Raw genomic sequence first — 22,827 nt, 5'->3', positions numbered from 1 at the left:
GAAGTAGATTGCCCAGTCTTCCTTCTGAGGAGTGGCTGGTGGGTTTGAACTGCCAGCCTTCTGGTTAGCAGTCAAATGCCTTAGGCACTATGCTACCAGAGCTCCCATTAACCAGACAGAAGAGTATATTGCTAAGTGACTCATTTGGAGTAGATCATGGGCTACATGCTGGCTTTCCCATATATGCCAATCTGAGGATTTAACCTTGGTAAACATTTTCCTCATGGAGGGGTTTTGTTTGTTTGTTTTAGGATCCAATGAGATCATTTTAAAGTTATTTTCTAATAATAAGTTGTTGTTAGGAGCTGTTGAGTCAGCCCTGACTCATAATGACTGTACGTACAACAGATATACTGCCTGGTTCTATGCCAGTTTCACAATCCTTGCTACAGCTGAGCCCATAGTTGCAAACAGCATGTCAATCCATCTGCTTGAGGGCCTTCCCCTTTTTCATTAACCCTCCACTTTACCAAGCATGATATCCTTCTCCAAGGAATGGTCCCTTCTGACAACAAGAACAAAGTAGGTGGGACGAATTCTGGCCATTCTCACTTCCAAGGAGCATTCTGGCTGTACTTCTTTCAGGACAGATTTGTTAGTTCTGGCAGACCATGATACATTCAGTATTCTTTGCCAACAACACAACTCAAAAGCATCAACTCTTCTTTGGTCTTCCTTGTTAATTGTCCAGCTCTCACATGCATATGAGGTGGTTGAAAATGCCATAGCTTGGGTTAGGCACAACTTAGTCTTCAAGATGTCTTTGCTCTTCAGCACTTGAAAGAGGTCTTTTGCAGCAGATTTGCCCAGTGCAATTTGTTGTCTGATATCTTGACTGCTGCTTCTATTGGTGTTGATTGTGGAACCAAATAATATGAAATCTTTAACAACTTCATTCTTTATTCCATTTATCGTGATGCTGCTTATTTTTCCAGTTGTGAGGATTTTTGTTTTCTTTATGTTGAGATGTAATCCATACTGGTGACTGTAGTCTTTAATTTTTATCAGTACGTGCTTCCAGTCATCCTCACTTTCAGCAAGCACAATTGTGTCATCTGCATGTCACAGGTTGTTAATGAGTCTTCCTCCAATTCTGTTGCCATGGTCTTCTTCATATAGTCCAGCTTTTCGGATTATTTGTTCAGCATGCGGATTGAACAAGTACGGTGAAAGGTTACAACCCAATGTACTCCCTTCCTGATTTTAAAACATGCAGTATCCCGTTATTGTTCAAATGACAGCCTCCTGGTCTATTTACAGGTTCCTGATGAGCACAATCAAGTGTTCTGGAATTTCTATTCTTCTCGATGTTATCCATAATGTGTTATGATCCACACAGTTGAATGCTTTTGCATAGTCGATAAAACACAAGTAAGCATCCTTATGGTATTCATTGCTTTTAGCCAAGATCTATCTTACATCAGCAATTATATCTCTTATTCTACCTCCTCGTCTGAATCCAGCTTGGATTTCTGAAAGTTCTCTGTCAATATACTGCTGCATCTGTTTTTGAAGTATCTTAAGCAAGATTTTACTTGTGTGTAATAGTAATGATATTGTCCAATAATTTCCACATACTGTGGGATCACCTTTCTTTGGAATGGGTACAAATATGAATCTCTTCCAGTCAGTTGGCCAGGTAGCTGTCTTCCAAATTTCTTGGCATAAACAAGTGAGTGCCTCGAGCACGGCAGCCGTTTGTTGAAACATCCCAGTGGATATTCTGTCAGTTCCTGGAGCCTTGTTCTTCACCAGCTCTTTCAGTGCAGCTTTAACTTCTTCCTTCAACACCATTGGTTCTTGGTCATATGCCACCTCCTGAAATGGATGAACATCGAGCAATTATTTTTGGTACAGTCACTCTGTCTATTCTTTCCATCTCCTTTAGCTGTTTCCTGCATTGTTCAATATTTTGCCCATAGAATCTTTCAATATTGTAACTCAGGGCTTGAATTATTTCCTAAGTTCATTCAGCTTGAGAAATGCCCAGCATGTTCTCCACTTTTGGTTTTCTAACTCCAGATCTTTGCACATTTCATTATAAGTGACTTTGTCTTCTTGAGCTGCTCTTTGAAATCTTCTGTTAAGCTCTTTATCTTGTTGATTCTTCCATTTGCTTTAGTTACTCTCCATTCAAGGGCAAGTTTTAGAGTCTCTTCTGACATCCATTTTGGTCTTTCTCATATTTTTAATGACCTTTTGCTTTCTTCATTGATGATATTCTTGATGTAATCCCACAATTCTTCTGGTTTTTGGTCATTGGATTTATCAGATTAGACTCATAGACCAGAAATGGAGAGCCCAGAGGACATACCTCTTAGCACTCTGTTGCAGGACAAATTGTGAAGGGGGCCCCAGCATCCTTGAAGACTGCTGTGATTGCTATTTTATGTAAGCCAGATTTTACAGTGGGAACTGCCTACTTGAATTAAGACACTAAACTACAGTGGGGCTAATTGGTGGTAGTAGGGGCTAAAGGGCAGCAGTAAATTGACAAAGACAAGGTGGCATGGTTACCAAATAGACAGTGGGGTCAAAGTAATAATGAGAATACTCAGACTCATGGACTTTTGGTATTGACTACTTAGGCGTGGTGTTCCTAGGAGTGAAATATGTGGGAAACCTACTAAATATTTACTTGATCTGTATAAACAGAATTCTGGGTCACATGAAAGCAGTCTAGATTGAATCACCAGAATACAGAGTCAGGTCTCCTCAATCAGTTCCCAGACTTGAGTCAGTTTACAGAACCACAACCCCTTGAATGAAGGGGAGGCCAGGTCCCCTTGAGGAAGGATCCCACTATATTGACAAAAATTTATACTGTTGATCTTTCTCCCAGCCTTTCCCAAAGGCCTATTAAAGGAGTGACTGTTCACTGGGTAAAGGGAAATTATCAGACTTTTCAGGGATTAGTGGTACTGGATCTGAAGTGACACAATTCCAGGAGACCCAAAACATCATTGGAGCCTAATGGTCAGATGGGGGACATATGGAAGTCAAGTTATTGATGGAGTCTTAGCTCAGGTCCATCTCAAAGTAGGTCCAGTGGGTCCCCAAACCTATCCTGTAGTGGTTTTCCTATTTCCAGAATGCATTATTGGAATAGATATACTCACCAATTGGCAGAACTCCAACACTGGGTCCCTGACATGTGGAATATGGGCTGTTATGGTAGGAAAAGGCAAGTGGAAGACATTAGAACTGCCTCTACGTAGGAAACTAGTAAACCAAAAGCAATACTGCATACTTGGAGGGATTTCAGAGATTACTGCCACCATCAAGGACTTGAAGGTTGCAGGGGTGAGATTCCCACCACATCCCCATTTAACTTGGCTATTTGGCCTTTGAGAACAAATAGATGGATCTTGGAGAATGAGAGTAGATTATCGTGAACTTCATTAGGTGGTGACTCCAGTTGCAGCTGCTGTTCCTCATGTGGTTTCATTGCTTGAGCAAATTAATAATCTCCTAGTACCTGGTATGAATCTATTGATCTAGCCAATGTCTTTTTCTCAATACCAATTTTGAAGGATCATCAGAAGCAGTTTCCCTTCAGCTGGCATATACTTATCCCAACAATATACTTTCACAGTGCTACCCCAGAGGTGTATCAGCTCTCTAGAACTATGTCATAATTTGTTTTGTTTTGTCTTTAATTGTGCTTTGGGTGCAAATTTACAGAAAAAAATTGTCTTACATTCAACAGTTCATGTACATTTGATTTCATGCCCCAGTTACCATCCCCAACCACAACAAACTTCTCTTCCCCTCCCATCCCTGTGACTACTCCCTTCCTGTGCCTTTCTTAACTATACACTCTGGGTCTGTCCAGCTTTTCCTCTGTGTGAATGCTGACCCTCAAGTCCCTCATGGCTGATTGTTCTAAGGGGTTTATCTCCCTAGAGTAGGTGAGTGCATCACGCTGGAGTAGGTGTTCTGCATATAGGTCTTTCTACTATTGGGCTGAGAGCCAATCCATGGGAATGAGTCCAGTTCTAGGCCTGAAGGGTAACCCAGGGCCATAGTCTTTGGGGGTTCCACCAGATTCTATCTGACCAGTAATTCTGGTCCTTTTGTGTTTTTTAATTCTTTTCCACATTTTCCCTCCTACTCTATCCAGGATCTCGAGTTTTGATCCCTTTCTGAGAGATTGGCATTGGTAGCCTGGCACCATCTAGTTCTTCTGGTCTCAGGGTCTTGAAGGCTGAGTCCTCATGGTCTATCTCATCCTTGGACTAATTATTTCCAGATGCCTTTGATTTTCTTCACTCTTTTTTGATTTAGATGAGAGGAGACCAATAGTTGCATTTTAGATGGCCACTCAAAAGCTTTTAAGACCCCAGTCATTACTCACCAAAGTAGGTTATGGGACAAGATTTTTATGTACTGTGTTGTGCCAGTTGATCATGATGTCCCCTGAGACTATGGTCCTGAGTCGCACTATGTCATAATTTGGTCCATAGGGATCTTGATTGCCTTTGCTTCCACAAGAAATCATGCTGGTCCATTGCATTGATGAGATAATGTGGATTGGATCTAGTAAGGAAAAAGTATCAGTGACTCTAGACTTATTGGACATTATCTAGACATTGGTGTGCTAGAGGGTGGGAAATTAACCCAATAAAAATTCAGATACTTTCCACCTCAGTGAAATTTCTAGAGGTCCAGTGGTATGGGACATATCAAGATATTCCTACTAAAATGAGGGATAAGTTATTGCATCTGGCTCCCCTCACAACTAAAAAGGAGGCACATTATCTGGTTGACCTTTTTGGAGTTTGTAGGCAACATATCCCTCATTTGGGTGTGTTGCTTCAGCCTATTTATCAAGTGACTCAAAAAGCTACTGGTTTTGAGTGGGGCCCAGAACAATAGATGGCTCTACAACAGATTCAGGCTGCCATGCATGCTGCTCTGCCACTTGGGCCATATGATTTGGCTGATGCAATGGTGCTTGAAATGTCAGCACCAGATAGAGATGCTGGTTGGAGCCTCTATTGGAAACCCAAAGGGTGTTGCTATGAGGTGGAATTGACTAGATGGCAGTGAATTCATTGGTAAATCACAGCACAAACACTTAGGATTTTGGAGCAAAGCACTGCCCTCCTCTGCAGATAACTACTCACCTTTTGAGAAACAGCTTTTGGCTTGTTACTGGATCTTAGTAGAGACTGAACACCTAACCATGGGCCAGCCACTGAGTCATCATGAGGCCTGAGCTGACCATCATGAACTTGGTGTTGTCTGATCCACAGAGTTATAAAGTTGGATGTCACAGCAGCACTCCATCATTAAAGGGAAGTGGTATATAAGAGGCTGGGGTTGAGCAAGACCTGAAGGCACAAGTAAGTTGCATGAGGATGTGCCCCAAATGCCTGTGATCTCCACTCCAGTCATATTACCTTCCCTCTTCCAGTCTGTACCTATGCCTCATAACTCACTGCTGTAGAGTCAGATCCAACTCATAGCAACCCCTCCTTGGGTTTCTGAGGTGGTATCACTACAGAAGTAGATTGCCCAATCTTCTTTCTGAGGAGTGGCTGTGGATTTGAACTGCCAGCCTTCTGGTTAGCAGTTAAATGCCTTAGGCACTATGCCACCAGAGGGAGTTCCTTATGATCAGTTGACTGAGGAAGAGAAAACTCATGCCTGGCTTTCAGATGGTTCTGCATAATATGTAGGCACCATTCAGAAGTGGACAGCAGCATCAATGGAGCCCCTTTCTGGGACTTTCCTGAAGGACAGTGTGAAGGGATATACTCCCAATGGGCAGAACTTTGAGCCATGCATCTGATTGTTCACTTTGCATGGAAGGAGAAATGGCCCAATGTAAAATTGTATACTGATTCATGGGCTGTGGCCAACAGTTTGGCTGGATGGTCCGGGAGTTGGAAGGAGCATAATTGGAAAATTGGTGACAAGGAGGTATGGGGAAGAGGTATGTGGATAGCATTCTCTGAAGGGGCCAAAGGTGTCTCATGTGAATGCTCACCAAAAGGTGACCTCGGCAGAGGAGGACGTTAACAATCAAGTAGATATATAACACATTCTGTGGAAACCAGTCATCCTTTTCCCCCAGCTACTCCTGTCATTGCCCAATGGGGTCATAAGCAAGTGGCCACAGTGGCAGGGATGGTGGTTATGCATGCACTCAGCAACACGAACTTCTACTTATGAATGCTGACTTGGCTACAGCTACTGCTGAGTGCCCAGTCTGCCAGCAGTGGAGACCAACACTAAGTCCACGATATGGAATCATTCCTTGAGGTGATCAGCTGGCAACCTGTTGGCAAGTTGATTATATCGGACCACTTCCATCATGGAAAGGACAGCCTTTTGCTATTACTGAAATAAATACTTACTCTGGACACGGATTTGCCTTCCCTGCATGCAGTGCTTCTGCCCAAACTACCATCCATGGGTTTACAGAATGCCTTATCCACTGTCATGTTATCCCACACAGTATTGCCTTGGATCAAGGGACCTACTTCACAGCAAATGAAATGCGGCAGTGGGCTTATTCTCCTGGGATTCACTGGCCTTACCATGTTCCCCATCATCCTGAAGCAGCTGGGTTGATAGAATGATGGAATGACCTACTTAAAACACAATTATGGCACCACTTAGGTTTGATACCTTGCAGGGTTGGGGCAGTGTTCTCTAGGAGGCTCTATATGCTCTAAATCAGAGTCCAATATATTGTGCTGTTTCTCCAATAGCCCAATTGATGGGTCCAGGAACCAAGCAGTGGAAATGGGTGTGGTACCACTCACTATTACCCCAAGTGACCCACTCAGAAAATTTTTGCTTCCTGTCTCTGGAGCCCTATGTTCTGTGGTTCTGCAAGTCTTAGTCCCAGAGGGAGGAGCACGCCCATCTGGACACACAATATTGATTGCATTGAACTAGATGTTAGGAATACCATCTGGCCATTTTGGCCTCCTTATGCCTCTGGATCAACAGGCAAAGAAGGGAGTTACTATATTTTCTGGTGTGACAGATTCTGATTGCCAAAGGGAAATTGGATTGATATTACATAATGGAGGTAAAGAAGAATATGTCTGGAATACACAAGATTCTATAGGACAACTCTTAGTACTATCAGGCCTTGTGATTAAAGTCAATAGAAAACTACAGAAATCCAATTCTGATATGACTACTATTGGCCCAGACCCTTCAGAATGAAGGTTTGAGTCACCCCACAAGTCAAAGAACCACACCCAGCTGAGGTGCTTGCTGAGGGCAAGGGAAATGTGGAATGGTGGTAGAAGAAGAAAGTTCTGAATACCAGCTACAACCATATGACCAGTTGCAGAAACAAGGACTGTGATTATTATATTTCTTCAATGTATGTGTGTATCAAATATCTTTGTTTTCTTCAATTATGAATTATAAAACGTAAACAGTTAATGCATTTTCAGTTGTACATGTTTTAGTTGCATTATGTTAGGTGCAAATACGACTTTATAATTATCTTTATTTAGAAACTATTTATTGACAAAAGGTGGACTATGATAGTTTGGGTTGTGTGTCGACTTGGCTGGACCACAATTCTGAGTGGTTTAAGCACTTGTGCTGTGGTTATTCCCATGATGAGATCTGATGATTATCCTTTGAGCAGCCAATCAGTTGAAAGGGAGTTTTCTTAGGGATTTGGCCTGCTTCCAATGTGTGTGTGTGTGTGTGTAGATAGATAGATAGATAGATGTCCTGGGAAAATTCAGGAACCATCTGTGCACCTAAATCATGTTGTGCTTCCTACAACTGTCCTGTGGGCAAATAATCCACCACTTTGCCAGTTTTGTTGCCCCTTCTTGCCGCCTTAACTCTTTGCTTTTGAACAAATGATGCCCCTTTGGTTTTGTATAATTAATTGCTCTGAGAAACATGTTCCTACCAAGTGTTATTGTGCACTTTGTAGGCCTGTCTTTTATGTGGCTGAAAGATGATCTCCTGGAATAGATTCAGTTCTTAATTAGAAGGTGGTATAGGCATCATTCTTGGTGGTTCCACCAGTCTCTGTCAGACCAGTAAGTCTGGTCTTTTTTATGGTGGTGGTAGTTAGGTACCATCAAAGTTCTTCTGGTCTCTGCTTAGTGGAGTGTGTGGTTCATGTGGTCCATTAGTCTTTGGATTAATTGTTTCCTTGTGCCTTTGGTTTTCTTCACTCTTCTTTGTTCCGGATGGAAAGAGACCAATAGTTGTCTCCCAAGCTGTTAAGACCCCACCAGCCATTACTTACCAAAGGAGGATGTGTAGAGCATTATTTTTATCGATTATTGTTGTTATTAGGAGCCATCAATTCGATTCCAACTCATAGTGACCCTATGTACAACAGAACAAAACATTGCCTAACCATGGACCACCCTCACTATCATTGCTTGAGGTCAATCATTGTAGCCACTGTATCACTCCATCTCTATGAAGGTCTTCCCTTTTCTTACTGTCTGCTTTACCAAATATATCCTTCTCCAGGGACTGATCCATTCTGACAGCATGACCAAAATATTTGAGACAAAGTCTGGCCATTCTCATTTCTAAGGAGTATTCCAGCTATACCTCTTCCAAGACAGATTTGTTCATTCTTCTGGCAGTGCAGGGTATTTTCAATATTCTTCACTAACACTATAATTCAAGTGCATTAATTCTTTTTTGGCCTTCCTTATTCATTGTCCAGCTGTCATATGGTATATGAGGGTATTGAAAATACCATGGCTTAGGTCAGGCACACCTTAGTCTTTAAAGTGAAATCTTTGCTCTTGAGTCGGATCTGACTTAATGGCAGTGAGTTTGGTTTGGTTTGGTTTGTACAGCATATTTGCCCAATGAAATACATCATTTGATTTTTGACTGCTGATTCCATGGGTGTTGATTATGGATCCAAGTAAAATGAAATCCCTGGCAACTTCAGTCTTTTCTCCATTTATCATGATGCCGCTTATTGGTCCAGTTGTGAAGATTTTTGTTTTCTTTATGTTGAGGTATAAATTTATGGACTGTGTTATTCCAGTTGACCTACATGTTCACCAAGAGTATGGTTCTAGCCCTCAATTCCAGTATCTCTGTCCTGGGAGGAGTTTGGTTATGGCACAGAGATTTTCCTGATCGTGTTCCCTGTGCATTATACTCGATACATGGATATATTTGTAGCACATCCAAATACATATGTAGGAATATCCTTATATATGCACATATAGATTACAATGGCTTTATAACTTAATGTATACATGAAAAATAACAGTAGCAACCACAGCAGTATCAATAAAAGGAAAAGCAATTTTTGAGAATTTACTATTTGCCAGCAGATATTTCTATGTATATAATCTCATTTCTTAGAATAATGTTACGACAAAGTGTTATTCAAAGATTTATATGGTATATTCAAGAGTTTTGAGTACTTGATTTCACTTGTAGGAAACTGTATTTTCAACATTGAATAATTATTTGTGCTGCTTTATTAAGATGTATACAAGTATGATTCCTAATGCCTGGTCCTTTATTATACAGTTGAGAATGTCCTTAGTTACTAAAATTCAAATGGCACTAAGGACCCAACTACTTAAGCCTCAAGACATTTCCATCTATAAAAGGAAAAAATAACCATATTTTTTTAAAAAAAAAATAATTATTCTAGTTAATAGATTTTAAAGTTCTATAGCTACTCCTATTGCCAACCTTTACAGTGTATGAATCGTAAGTTTAAACATATGCTTGAACTATAAATTATATGGTATTAAACTTATAATGTGTTAAAATTAGTTTTTCTAGGTCATGTTTATATTCTAACTTTTAAACTTGCAGAGAAATATGTAATGCCAATGCCCTGAACTCTCTGCTGTACTCTAGCACAAATTATATGAGAAATTTTGACATTTAGACATAATCTCAAACCTGCCTCTTCACTCTAAGAAAACCTTGTGAACCACCTTTTGTAATCTCAGATGGATTATGTTTTAAAATTTATATAAATATACCAATCACATCACAAATTACCTACCAAACTTGATATCTCTCTGAGTTTACATGAAATCAACATGGAAAGTGAAACAAAATCTTTGGTTAAAAAATCTGAATTTTTTATATAAAAAAATTTCAGGGAATACTCTATTTACAGCAGACTATTTTAAAACTTTAATTTTGAAAATTCCAAATTGTTCTCAGTACACACAAAAAATTAGGCTAGACTGTTAGGTAGGTCCTGAAAGTTGATTGAAGAGGGGATAGTAAGAGTTCATCTGCTATCTTTATTCACATCTTTCTAATGTCTTACTAAGTAGAATTGGTCCTGTTGATTCATTAAACAGTAATATCTAAGAATTCAGTTGTGTCTTCTAAGACTTATAAAGGGCTTACAAAGTCATATCCTGGATAATGTTCTCCATTCATCTAGGTGTATTCAATTTATGTCATTAATTAACCTCTGCTAAGAACTGTGTGCTGGGTCAAGATAATGTGGCATAAAAACTCCACAAATAGGTGAGGGTGAGCTAGTATTTTGATAAACTATAAATCATTAACACCAATATAACAAGCATATAATTAAGCTAAACTTTCAGAACACTTACTCTGGTCAACATTAAGAGAGAGGATTTGGAAGAGGGGAAGGAGAGGGAGAGAAGAGGGAAACAAAGGAAGAATGGAAGGAAGGGAAGAGGAAAGGAGGGAGGGACGGAAGCAGGGAAGGAAGTGGAGAAGGAAGGAAGGAGAGAAGGAAGGAAGGGAGGGATGGAGAAAATAAATTCTTGTGGAAGTATCCCATCAGGTGGAAGGATGAGAAGAAATGTTACCTGATATGGCCTTCCTTGATAAATGACAGAAGGGTTAATAACTTAGTGTTACTGGTTGTTAAATGTTTGAACTTTGTAGATGGTGGCTAAGGGAAAGAGTAGAAAATGGTACTTTATTTATTTTAATTTTAAAAGATAATTAATTTTATTGTCATTGAAGGTGAAGAACTCTTCCTTCTTTGGTATTTTCATTATAAAATACCATTGACATTTGTAACAAAAAGTATACCTATTAGCTCATTTGTAAAAGTTCTGATCACTAATGGATATTTACAGCTGTTTCTTCTCATTCAGAGTCATGTCATCTCAGCAAAAGAAGGTCAAAAAAGCTTTACTCTACATCATTAAGGTCGACTCTATTTTGAGTGACTTCCAACCTGGGGGACCTATTTTCCAGCACTATATCAGACAGTGTTCTGTCTGTAAGGTTTTCATTGGTGGTTTATGGACTACCCAGAAACAATCATCTATATGGATTATAACAAATTATGGATAACTTTGCAAACAATGGGAATTCCAGAACAATTAATTGTGCTCATGTAGAACCTATACATAGACTATGATGCAGTTGTTTGAACAGAAGAGGAAGATTGTTATGGATTGAATTATATCCCCTAAAAATACATGTTGTAAGCCCTAACCCCCACAGATGTGGTTATAATCCCATTTTTTACATTAACCAGGAAGTATTAGTGTAGGGTATGTTTTAAATCAATCTCCTTGAAGACAGAAAAGCAGATTAAGCAAGCAGAGTAGGGAAAGATGTATGCCATGACGGGTGAGGATCACCAAGGAGCTAAGAAACTGAAGCTGAAGACAGACGTTGCCCCAAGCCTACAGAGAGAGAAAACTTTCCCCTAGAGCTAGTGCCCTCACTTATGACCTCCAGCCTCTTCACTGTGAGAAAGTATTTGTTTGTGGTAGTTCTGTCATGGCAGTACTAGATAACTAAGACTGGGATACGGTCTCAGTTACATGGTTTAAAATAAATGTCTTAATTACATGGTATAAAATAAAAGTGTGCATCAGGTTGTATCATTTCACCATGTTATGCAATCTGTGTGCTGAGCAAATAATCCAAGAAGCTGGACCACATGAAGAATAATGTGACATCCAGATTAGAGGAAGACTCATTAACAACCTGTGATATGCAGATGACACAACATTGCTTGCTGAAAGTAAAGAGGACTTGAAGCACTTACTGATGCAGATGAAGGACTACAGCCTTCAGTATGGATTATGCCTTATCAAAAAGGGAGCAAAAATCCTGAAAACTGGACCAATAAGCAATATCATCATAAACAGAGAAAAGATTGAAGTTGTCAAGAATTTCATTTTACTTAGATCCACTATCAATGCCATGGAAACAGCATTCAAGAAATAAAATGACGTATCGCATTGGGAAAATCTGCTTCAAAAGACCTCTTTAAAGTGTGAAAATGCAAAGATATCACTTTGAGGACTAAGGTACACCTGACCCAAGCTATGGTATTTTCAGTTACCTCATATGCATGCAAAAGCAAAACAATGAATAAGGTAGTTGTTCTGGTTACCTAGTGCCACTCTGACAAGAATATACCACAAATTGGATGGCTTGAACAAACAGGAGTTTATTCTCTTACAGTTTGGAGGCTTTAAATCCAAGTTCAAAGTGCCAGGCTCTAGGGGCTGTGTGAAAGCCCCTCGACCCTGGGCTTCAGCTCTGCCTCTTGCTCCTGGCCCACTGAAGCTAGAGGCATCTCTTCACTCAGGCAGCTACTGGCTGCTGAGGCTAACAAGCCTAAGGTCGACAAAATAAAATGGCACAGTCCTAATGTTACCAAACCACATGGCAGGCCATTAATTTAAGTCCGTTGTAAGTCCAAAGGCTGGCAGAGCATGGCAGGCCGCTGAACAATGACACAGCTACGTACAGCATCCAAGCGTGCTATAAGCTAGAGACTATCCCCAAGGCTTCTCCTTATATACAGGAAGCAGACCACATCACAAAGGCAGCTACTCAGCTGCTTGTGGTAGATCCCACCATGGAGTTGATTGCTAGTCTCATCATGGGGAATAACTACCACCAGCTACCCAGCCACTCAACCAGGCCTAGCCAAGTTGACATACAAATTTAACTACCACAATTCTACCCCTTGTCAACTTGGCACCTGTACAGAGCTTCACTGGGTAGCATCTGTACAGATTTCTCTCACTAGGTGGCTCCAGTCCCCTAGTTCCTCTAAATGGTGACCTCACCCCCTTGACCTGGCAAGCCCCATTCCTCTCTCTCTCTTGGGCATGGCAGCCCTGCCCCTTCATTCTTGGTCAGCAGCTGACTCCATCCCACTGGCTCACATAAACAATCACCCCCACACTCCAGAACTGAGTTGATGAAGGTCTAACTCTTTAAAACTTAGGGGGCTATGGTGGTTCCACCCCAAAGGCAGCTACTCAGCTGCATGTGGTAGATCCCACCATGGAGTTGATTGCCCCGTCTCATCATGGGAAATAACTACCATCAGTTGCCCAGCCATTCAACCAAGCCCAGACAAGTTGACATACAAACTTAACTACCATAGTAGTCCAAAGAAGAATTGATGCTTTTGAATTATCATGTTGGTGAAGCATAGTGAATATAAACATGGACTGCCAGAAGAGCAAACAAATCTGTCTTAGAACAAGTACAGCCAGAATGTTGCTTAGAAACAAGGATTGTGAGACTGTGACTCATATTTTTTGGGCTATTATTAGGAGTGACCAATCACTAGAGAAGGAGCTCTGGTAGCATAGTGCCTAAGGCACTTGACTGCTAACCAGAAGGCTGGCGGTTCAAACCCACCAGCCACTCCTCGGAAGGAAGATGGGGCAATCTACTTCCATAGTGATACTGCCTCGGAAACCCAAGGAGGGGTCGCTATGAGTCAGGTCCGACTCGACGGCACATAACAACAACAACAACAACATACACACACACACACACACACACACACATATATATATATATACCTATATGTACACAAACTTAAATGCCAGTACCTTGTATTGATCTCATTTAGGTTTGCCATTCTGAATCTGCATTCCATTTAGCTAATTAAAGGTAAACCTGTTCGGTGGAGTAAGGAACAGTTGACAAACTTGTTCATCACTTCAGAATAATTTTCTTATTCTTTGTAGTAAGTGCCTTCCTATTCATGCATGGACTTTATTAGTAAGTTAAGGCTATAAAATAAAAAAATAACTTATAATTATTGTGTTTATATTTTATTGATTGTAATCATTTGTATATTTGGATTGTGTCTCCTCAATTACATTAGCCAATACTGTTTTTCTGTAAGATAAAATGCTACTGTGTTTTATAAGTGAATTGTACGCTCTGGAGTTTCTTCCACAAGGAACATAGACATTTTCACAAAGTATCTGGTCAACAGTTCACAAGGCCTTAGTATATGGCTGAGAATATAATTCAAAATTAATTTGTTGATGTTAGCTTAATCTTTGTAGAGCCTACCAAGATCTCAGGAATTCCTATCACAAATCAATTATTACTGAAATCAGAATATTTTTCTTATTGGTGTACACTTCAAGATCCATATTGTATTTACCTTCTGGTAATAGAACCCAACCTGAAACTTCTTTTATGCACCTTCCAACTTGTGATAACTATTGTCCCTTGTTAATTATTACTAATAATTTGCATTTTTTAATACAGGAAATGGATTAGGAATTAGAATTGTGGGTGGTAAAGAAATTCCTGGACATAATGGAGAAATTGGGGCCTACATTGCCAAGATTCTTCCTGGTGGAATTGCAGAACAGACAGGGAAGCTTATGGAAGGTAAGAACAAGATACTTCAAAATAAATTAAAATGAATGTGTTCTTATTAGATATATGTTAATTTAATATGCATGTTTTCCTTTACTGTCTAGGATAAATCTCTCTCCTTAAGGTTGGTTATGGGCATAGTGGCTAAGACACTTGCCTGCTAACCAGACGGCTGGCGGTTCAAACCCACCAGCCACTCCTCGGAAGGAAGGTTGGGCAATACTACTTCCGTAGTGATACTGCCTCGGAAACCCAAGGAGGGGTCGCTATGAGTCGGGTTTGACTCGACGGCACATAACAACAACAACAACAACAATATGAAAGAATATATATACATTACTATATTTATTTTATTATCAATTGCATTGTCCTTTTTGGCAGTTGGTTAGCTATGGAACTATCTTGTTTACAAAAGACTAATTATTCAAGAATTTTTCTGACTGGTGCAATTTTATTTAAAAAAAGGACACTTTGCTTACCTGGTAATTAATGTTTCATAGATAATAAAACTATATTGAAATCAGAGCCACAAAAATATGAGAAGATGATTCAGTACATGTTAAGGTCAAGAGTCAGTAAACTAAACAAGCCAAACACAGACACAAAGTGTTCATGTAAAAAATACTTTTATTATTTTTATTGTGGTTTGAGTGGATTTTTATAGAGTAAATTAGTTTTCAGTTCAACAATTTATGCACATTGTGTTTTGTGACATTAGTGGCAGTCCCTTCATTGTAACAGCACTCTTCCCACTTCCTTCCTGGGTTCCTGTCTCCAGTAGTCCTTCTTTCCTGCGCCTTCCTGCCCTCCAGGCCTTGTTTCTGCTGTCCGCAGGGTCTCCGGTGGTTGATTTTTCTGAGAAGCACATTCCTCTTGGGTGTTATTGTTCACTTTATAGGCCTGTTGCTTGGCTGAAAGGTGATCCCTAGGGATAAAAACCGTTTTACTGAAACACAGCCGCACTTGCTTTTGAACATGGCTGCTTATCCACAACAAGGGCAGAGTTGAGTTTGCAAAATAGTTTGGTCAGAAATGCCTAAGGTATTTACCTTTTTGCCCTTTACAGAAAAAAAAGTTTGCCAGCCTCTGTGCTAAATGTTACTTGTCTACTTTTAGCACAAAGTTGAGGCAGGATTTATTCCTCACAAGGTCTGCTGGAGCCAGCTATCTCCAGGTCATTGTGGTATGCTGTGTGCATCTCTTCCCAAGTCCACATTCTGTAATATCACAGTGATAATTTGAATCATCTATGGTTGGAGTATTTATACCATGAAAAGGGGCAAATGCCACAAATCAGGTCTATTTTGTTTAGTTGCTTTGTTGTTTTTAGAATACCGGTTAACTAGCACATCACTAATATATACCTGAAAGCATGTTTGTTATTCAAAATATACTGATGCATAGCTGGTGGTTCAAACCCACCAGCTACTCCTCGGAAGGAAGGTTGGGCAATCTACTTCTATAGTGATACCACCTCGGAAACCCAAGGAGGAGTCACTATGAGTCGGGGCTTACTCGACGGCACATAAGAACAACAACAATGCATTAATAAAACAGGAGAAGTTAAGAGAGCTAGCCAGATAGTCAAATGAAGAAAAAGACTGTATAGATAAAGAAATAACAGTTATAAACAAAACACTGGTTCTGTAAGAATTTCCTGGCTGTAATACTGTCATGCCCAATGCTACTCTTTTGGTGGTGTATTCTAGTTAGGATATACAAATGAGACACACTTTAAAGAATGGGAGTGAGATGATCATTTTCACATAGTATGCTCCAAAAGGAAACTGAATATATTTTTATTTTAAAATAAAAAATCCAACACTAACTAATCTGGTATTGTTTGGCAAAGAAACTTGAAAATTATATAAATAAAATTTTATACCCTTCTTTAGATATATACCGTATATTGACAGATGTTACTAATGAGGATGATTAAGGGGAATTGCAATGAAGTATATTTTGGTGAAACTATACACTTTACTTGGAAACCTATGTGGCCATTTCTAAGTTCATAAATTTAAATAAAATAATGTAATTCAAGATCATTTCATGAACTGTTCAAGAGAGAAAATTGCAGTGAACTTAAAATTGTGTACATGATTTTAGAAATTACCACTGAAATACGCTTATCTTTTTTTGAAATTAGTAATTTTACAGTTTATCTAATTGATTTAAGTGAGGAATCGTTTAAAACTATATATATATATATATGATTTATTATTTCATTTTATTATTTTATTTATTCATTCTCCCCAAGTTTTGCCAAGGGGCCAAGCGAGGCCTTTCTATGAGTCTGACTCCTCTCCAGGGAGTTTAGTGTTGCTGTTCTTTCGTAACTCACATCAGTGATTGTTATGTATGATTTCTACATTTGCTTTATTACTCATACAACTTTGTTCTTCATTAAAAGCACTTGTAATATTTCCTTTAGATTTAAGATGTTATATTCTACTGCCCATATTTAAATATTGATTTTGAAACATTATATATTTTGGGGAATAATATGATGTTTGATAAAACATATTCTTTCTCTCACCCATAAAGGTCCAGTACCTTTACCACAGAAAGGCAATATTCTGTGCCAAGAAGCTAGAGTGATAAAAGTCATTCCTTTTATGTACCAAATTGAACTGATTAGAAGGCCATTGGTCCACACAGATATAGATAAGCATTCATCAAATTTAGACTAGTAAATTTTCTGTTACTTTGTATATATATATTTTTTGGTCTATAGTTATGTGCTTAATTTATACATAATATCCTTATGGCCATCACCCTCAACCCCTAGCAGATTATCATCAAACTCCAAAGCAGAATATTGGTCTAGAGACAGTACTACTCTTTGTGCCTGATGTGAAACATGCCTATAATAATACACGGTTTCTAAGTTGTTTACCACTGGATTTGTTTTCTTTTAATTTATGTGTGTGTTATTTCATGATCATTGGTTTAGTTTATCTATTTATTCAATACAATAAAAATGGTTAATTCCCTATAGTTTGTAATTAATTCCTAGCGAATAATCATCTGCAGATTTACATGCAAATGTATTTGGATTTTTCCATATGCATAATGTACAGACATAATTTATTTTATCTCATCCAAGTGTGGCTTTTCTGTATTTCTGGATATAAGAAATATATAGAATAAGCCCTTATAGATTTCAAAATGTGTTTCATTTGACTTAAAACATGAATGTCAAGGTGGTTGGTTATAAAATTTTTGAACTACACATTTTCCCACTCCAAACTGGAAAGCTTCTATTTAGAAACATTTTGACTGGCTCTTCCTAAATTTATTCATTTCTCCAATAAGTGAATTGTAGGTCTGACATTTTTTAACACTTTTACCACACACAGTGAGATAAAGTCTAATTGTTGATTTGGGTAGAGTAAGAGTACTTTCAGATGTCCTTCTAGCTTTTTATTCTACAAATATATCAACTTAAAATTATTCATTGTTTCTATCCCTTCTCACTTGTTCACTTTGTAGCTGGAGATTATTCTCAGGTAGAGAATACATCCACCGTGATGAATGAAAAATTTCTATCTGCACTCTTCCTGCCTTATAAATTCTATATGGTTTGAAATTTGTATTTAGAAACATACATGTAAGAATGTTGATAATAGTGAAGCTTCAATGAGTATGTGGGGGAAGTTGTTATGGATTGAATCATGCCTCCAATATATGGTGGCATAGTGCCTAAGGCACTTGACTGCTAACCAGAAGGCTGTCGGTTCAAACCCACCAGCCACTCCTAGGAAGGAAGGTTGAGCAATCTACTTCCGCAGTGATACTGCCTCAGAAACCCATGGAGGGGTCGCTATGAGTGGGATCCAACTCTGCGGCAATGAGTAACATCTATATCTGTGGTTAAAATCCCATTTGGGAATGTGTTGTCTTTGTTATGGTAATGAGGCAGGATTAGTGTAGGGTGTATCTTGAGTCAAGCTGTTTTGAAATATAAAAAGAGATTAAATAAGGAAGCAGATATAGGGGAAGAGAGATGCCAAGCCCCATGAATAGCACTCAGGAGCAGAAACTCAAAGAGAGGAACTTCCTCCAGAGGTGACAGAGAATGAAAGCCTTCCCCTAGAGCAAAAACAACCAAACCAAACTCACTGTCTTTGCGTTGATTGCGACTCATAGCGACCCCTCCTTGGGTTTCCAAGGGGGTATCTCTATGGAAGTAGATATCCAGCCTTCCTTCCAAGGAGTGGCTGGTGAGTTTGAACCTCCAGCCTTCTGATTGGCAGTCAAATGCTTTAGGCACTACGCCATCCCAGCACCCTAAATTTAGATTCTAGCCTTCTAAATTGTGAGAAAGTAAATTTCTATTTGTTAAAGTCATCCATTTGTGGTATTTCTGTTATAGCAGGACTAGAGAGCTAAGACAGAGGTCATCCTGTCGTTTTCTTTGTATGTATTTTTAAATTTAGATCATTAAAATTGAAAATACATAGAAATCTTAAGTGTATTTTATATTTACTGTTTCTTTACATATAGCTAATATGTTTCATCTTTTCAAGATGCAATGCAAAAGTTAAGATGACATATTTCATAATGTAGTAGAGTTAATATAACTATATACCATTTTTTTTTGTATTATGAAGAAAACTCACATGGAATAGATATATACTTCTAAAGATAATTTTTTTTAAATTAAGTACAATGATTGTTATAGAAGGGGTTTTAAAAACTAAGAAGGAGATACAAATTTTAATAATATTTCTAGAGTTCCATATTTTTTAGTTCTCTACAGAAAGTTGTTATTTGAAAACAATTAACTCTTGTGAGTTTTAAAACTTCCACCCTTGTCCCCACTATTCTCACTTGAGTTGGGCTTTATCAGATTGAAAACTAAAAATAACCCATAAAGGCTGTGACTGTCATGAGTTATTGACAATTATATTCTAGACTTCCCATTTGGATATGGTTAGGGTATTGATCTGAGGATATATAAACCAAAAACCAAACCCACTGCCATCGAGTCAGATCTGACTCATAGTGACTCCTCCTTGTGTTTCCGAGGCAGTATCACTAGGGAAGTAGATTGCCCAACCTTCCTTCCAAGGAGTGGCTGGTGCATTTGAACCACAAACCTTCTGGCTAGCAGTTAAATGCTTTAGGCACTACACCACCAGAGCTCCCAAGGATATATAAAGAGTGCTATTTTTAATGTATGGTTTGGTTTTGGTTTTATTTTTAATGTATAAGCAGTTTGTGAGTCCAAAAGTTCCTAAAATATTAATGATATTGTGAAAGTTTCATCAAATACATTAGTCTAAAGAAAAGAGAAGTATCTAATTTTTTGAGACCATTAGTTAAGGTGCTGATTATACTGAATTTGATATTTGTATTGTAAAATAAATAAGGTTTGTACTCATTTTTTAAGAATAAAGATTTAAAGTTGAACTAGCAAATTTTAAACACATTTTCAAAGTCCATATCATATTCTAGTGTACTTTCAGATGTTCAAATCAACTCAAGAGAAATATCAATGCCAAAGACATACATGAGAAAAAAGATAATGCACTATTTTAAACCCCAGCTTTGGTGAGCATTTCACAGCCTTGAAGCTCTTAGTCTAAAATTTTTAAGTTGTAATCCTAAAGCAAATATCAAGAGACAGCACTTTAGAAGCATAATTAGATTTTCAGTTTAATTCCCCAGTCTTTTGTCTTCATTTTCCAGTGAAACAAAGGCTAATCTTATGCAAATAAAAGGGAAAATAATAGGTAGTAAAAGATCATTCTCTGTCCAGTAGTTGTTCAAGAATGTTTGCTAAATGTTACTGGGAAATAACCTTCAAGATTTTGTAAGTTTGCATTCTCTCAAGTACCAAATTGCCTGAGTTCTTTCTGATAATTATTGTAGGTTGTTATAAAACTAAAAGATTAATTTAGGAAATTTTGCTTAATGGAACTTTCTTTAGCTATTTTTTATTGTTTTTAAAGAGATGTCATGCAATCTAAAATTGAGTGTTTTAAAAGTAATTTTTTTAGACTAGCCTAATGATTCTGCAATAATAATTATTGCTAATTCTCAGAATTTGGGAACACAGCATCATCGTACATTATTTAACAAGATAGGCAACCTTGTACAGAAAGTCTTTTTTAAAATAAGATTGAATAAAAATCTTTTACTAACTAATAATCACACACACATAAAGAAACAAACTCACTGCCCTCGAGTTGGTCCCAACTCATAGTGACCCTTCTTGGGTTTCTGAGGCAGTATCTCTATGGAACTAGATTGCCCAACCTTCCTTCCAAGGAGTGGCTGGTGAGTTTTAACCACCAGCCTTCTGGTTAGTAGTCAAATGCCTTAGGCACTACGCCACCAGAGCTCCCAATGGTCACATCAGTCACTAATACCCAGTATATATTATTAGTAATAATCACATCAGTCACTAATAATATTTACTTGATACTTTTTATTATTATTATTTAATATTAGTTAGATAAATAAGTACTTTCAAAATAGCACTCAGCTTTTGAGCATTAGAATACCTGTTGATTGATCAGTATGTTCGGTTACCAGGTTGAAGTTCAAACTTCACTACTAGTGTCCATCCCATCTTTCTTCAAGGTAGTAAATGCCACTAAGCATGAATTATGTGTTATTGCCTTTATGATATGTGGAGAGGACACTAGACTTGTCCACCACAAAGCAGACTCTGACATTTAGTGCTCAAGTGCTAGTCACCCACTTTTTGTAGGCTGCCTTGTAGCTATTTTATGAGCATAAAATGAGAAAATGTAAATAAAATGCTCTGTAGTGGTATTATAATGTTATGTTTTTTCATTTTGCTCAAAATATTACTGTCCCTATTTTAACATATTTAATATCTAATTCAAGAATCTGAATTGGTCTGTCTAAATGGAATACATGTGGCAAACTGCAGAGGAAATAAGCTATCTGGGATTGCCTTCATTTTTACCATACAAATTGATCCCTATAATTTCTCTTTGAAAATTTTCTATAAATGTAAAATGGATATTTCAATGAAAATGTAATTTTAATTTAAGATAAAAGATACCCTCTGTTCTACAATTATGAGATAATTTCAGGAGCAATCAAGATTTAAATTATAAATGACATTGATTTTCTAAATTATTCTCATTAGTTATTGTGTTTTTCCTACATTATCATTTTTTGATTCCTTCATCAATCATATAACCAGATCATTGATAATTTATTCCTTACCCAATCATATAACCAGATCAGTAATAATTGATTTCTTTCCCAATCATATAACCAGATCATTGATAATTCCCACTTATCCACACAGCCTTTACCAAATAATTTTGTTAACCTGCTAAGACCAGGTCCATTTCTTTTCTGTGTTCCATACCATTTTGTATATCTCTTTTGTGTCCCTTAATGCATTGTTTTATAAGTTACAGGTAGTCTCTTATTTACAGCACAATTATATTCTGAAGACTCCATTGAAAGTCAGTTCTGACTTGAGTCAAATACCTCATTTTTCTTATTGCGTTTTATTATCAGTATCATTATCAATCTGATTATTTGTCTTTGAGGATTAACATGAGAATGATAACATGAGCAAATTACACACTGCAATGTTGTATGCAGTACATATTACTATAGACATGATGTTCAAAAAAAGGGTGGTCGTAAGTGTGGTTTGGCTTGACTCAGATATGTCATAAGTCGGGAACTACCTTTAGATAGCTCTTTCTAGCTGTGAGGTTTTTTTTTTTTTTCCTTCATACTCAGTGCTCCACACAGTGCCTAATAAAACAAGGGTTTGAGCAATATACATAGAATGAATGATAAAGAATCCATTTGAATTACTAAATTTAGGTACTTATTAACATGTCATTTCCCACAGGGTTATGAAAGAAATGCAATGGCACGTGTAGTCACATTCTACTATTTTTAAAGAATCATATACATTTAAGACAGCATCAAAATATGGTAATGTAGATCTCAATTAATTTTGCAGAAAAAAAAATGGAAACTACTTCCTTTGGGCACACAATCTCACAACTTTATGCTATAGGCTTTTTTTTTTTTTTCCCCTTAAGTGTTTCTTTGCTGTAAATTTTAATCTTTCAGGGGAGATTATTCTTGTTGCTGATTATTACTGATATAGACAGCCCATAGAATCTGGAAAATGCAGGAACATATTTCTGTGCAGTGGATGAGTGTGAGAAGAAGATTTTTCTAGTATCTTCAAAACATTACATTTCCTCAGTGGTT

The 22,827-nt window shown here is 37.9% G+C and overlaps 1 protein-coding gene across 1 annotated transcript in view; it reads left to right on the top strand.

Moving 5' to 3' along the window:
* PCLO (piccolo presynaptic cytomatrix protein) overlaps nucleotides 1-22,827 on the top strand; it is a 529,144-nt gene that overhangs the window by 369,236 nt on the left and 137,081 nt on the right. The window contains exon 10 of the mRNA XM_007944901.1: nucleotides 14,482-14,607. Coding sequence (XP_007943092.1) covers nucleotides 14,482-14,607 — 126 coding nt within the window. The remainder of the gene's footprint in view (nucleotides 1-14,481; nucleotides 14,608-22,827) is intronic.

This window comes from Orycteropus afer, unplaced genomic scaffold, assembly GCF_000298275.1.
Source record: "Orycteropus afer afer isolate SDZICR_OR568_19922 unplaced genomic scaffold, OryAfe1.0 scaffold00007, whole genome shotgun sequence".
NCBI classification, from domain to species: Eukaryota; Metazoa; Chordata; class Mammalia; order Tubulidentata; family Orycteropodidae; genus Orycteropus; species Orycteropus afer.
This window is presented reverse-complemented; position numbering and strand designations above follow the sequence as displayed.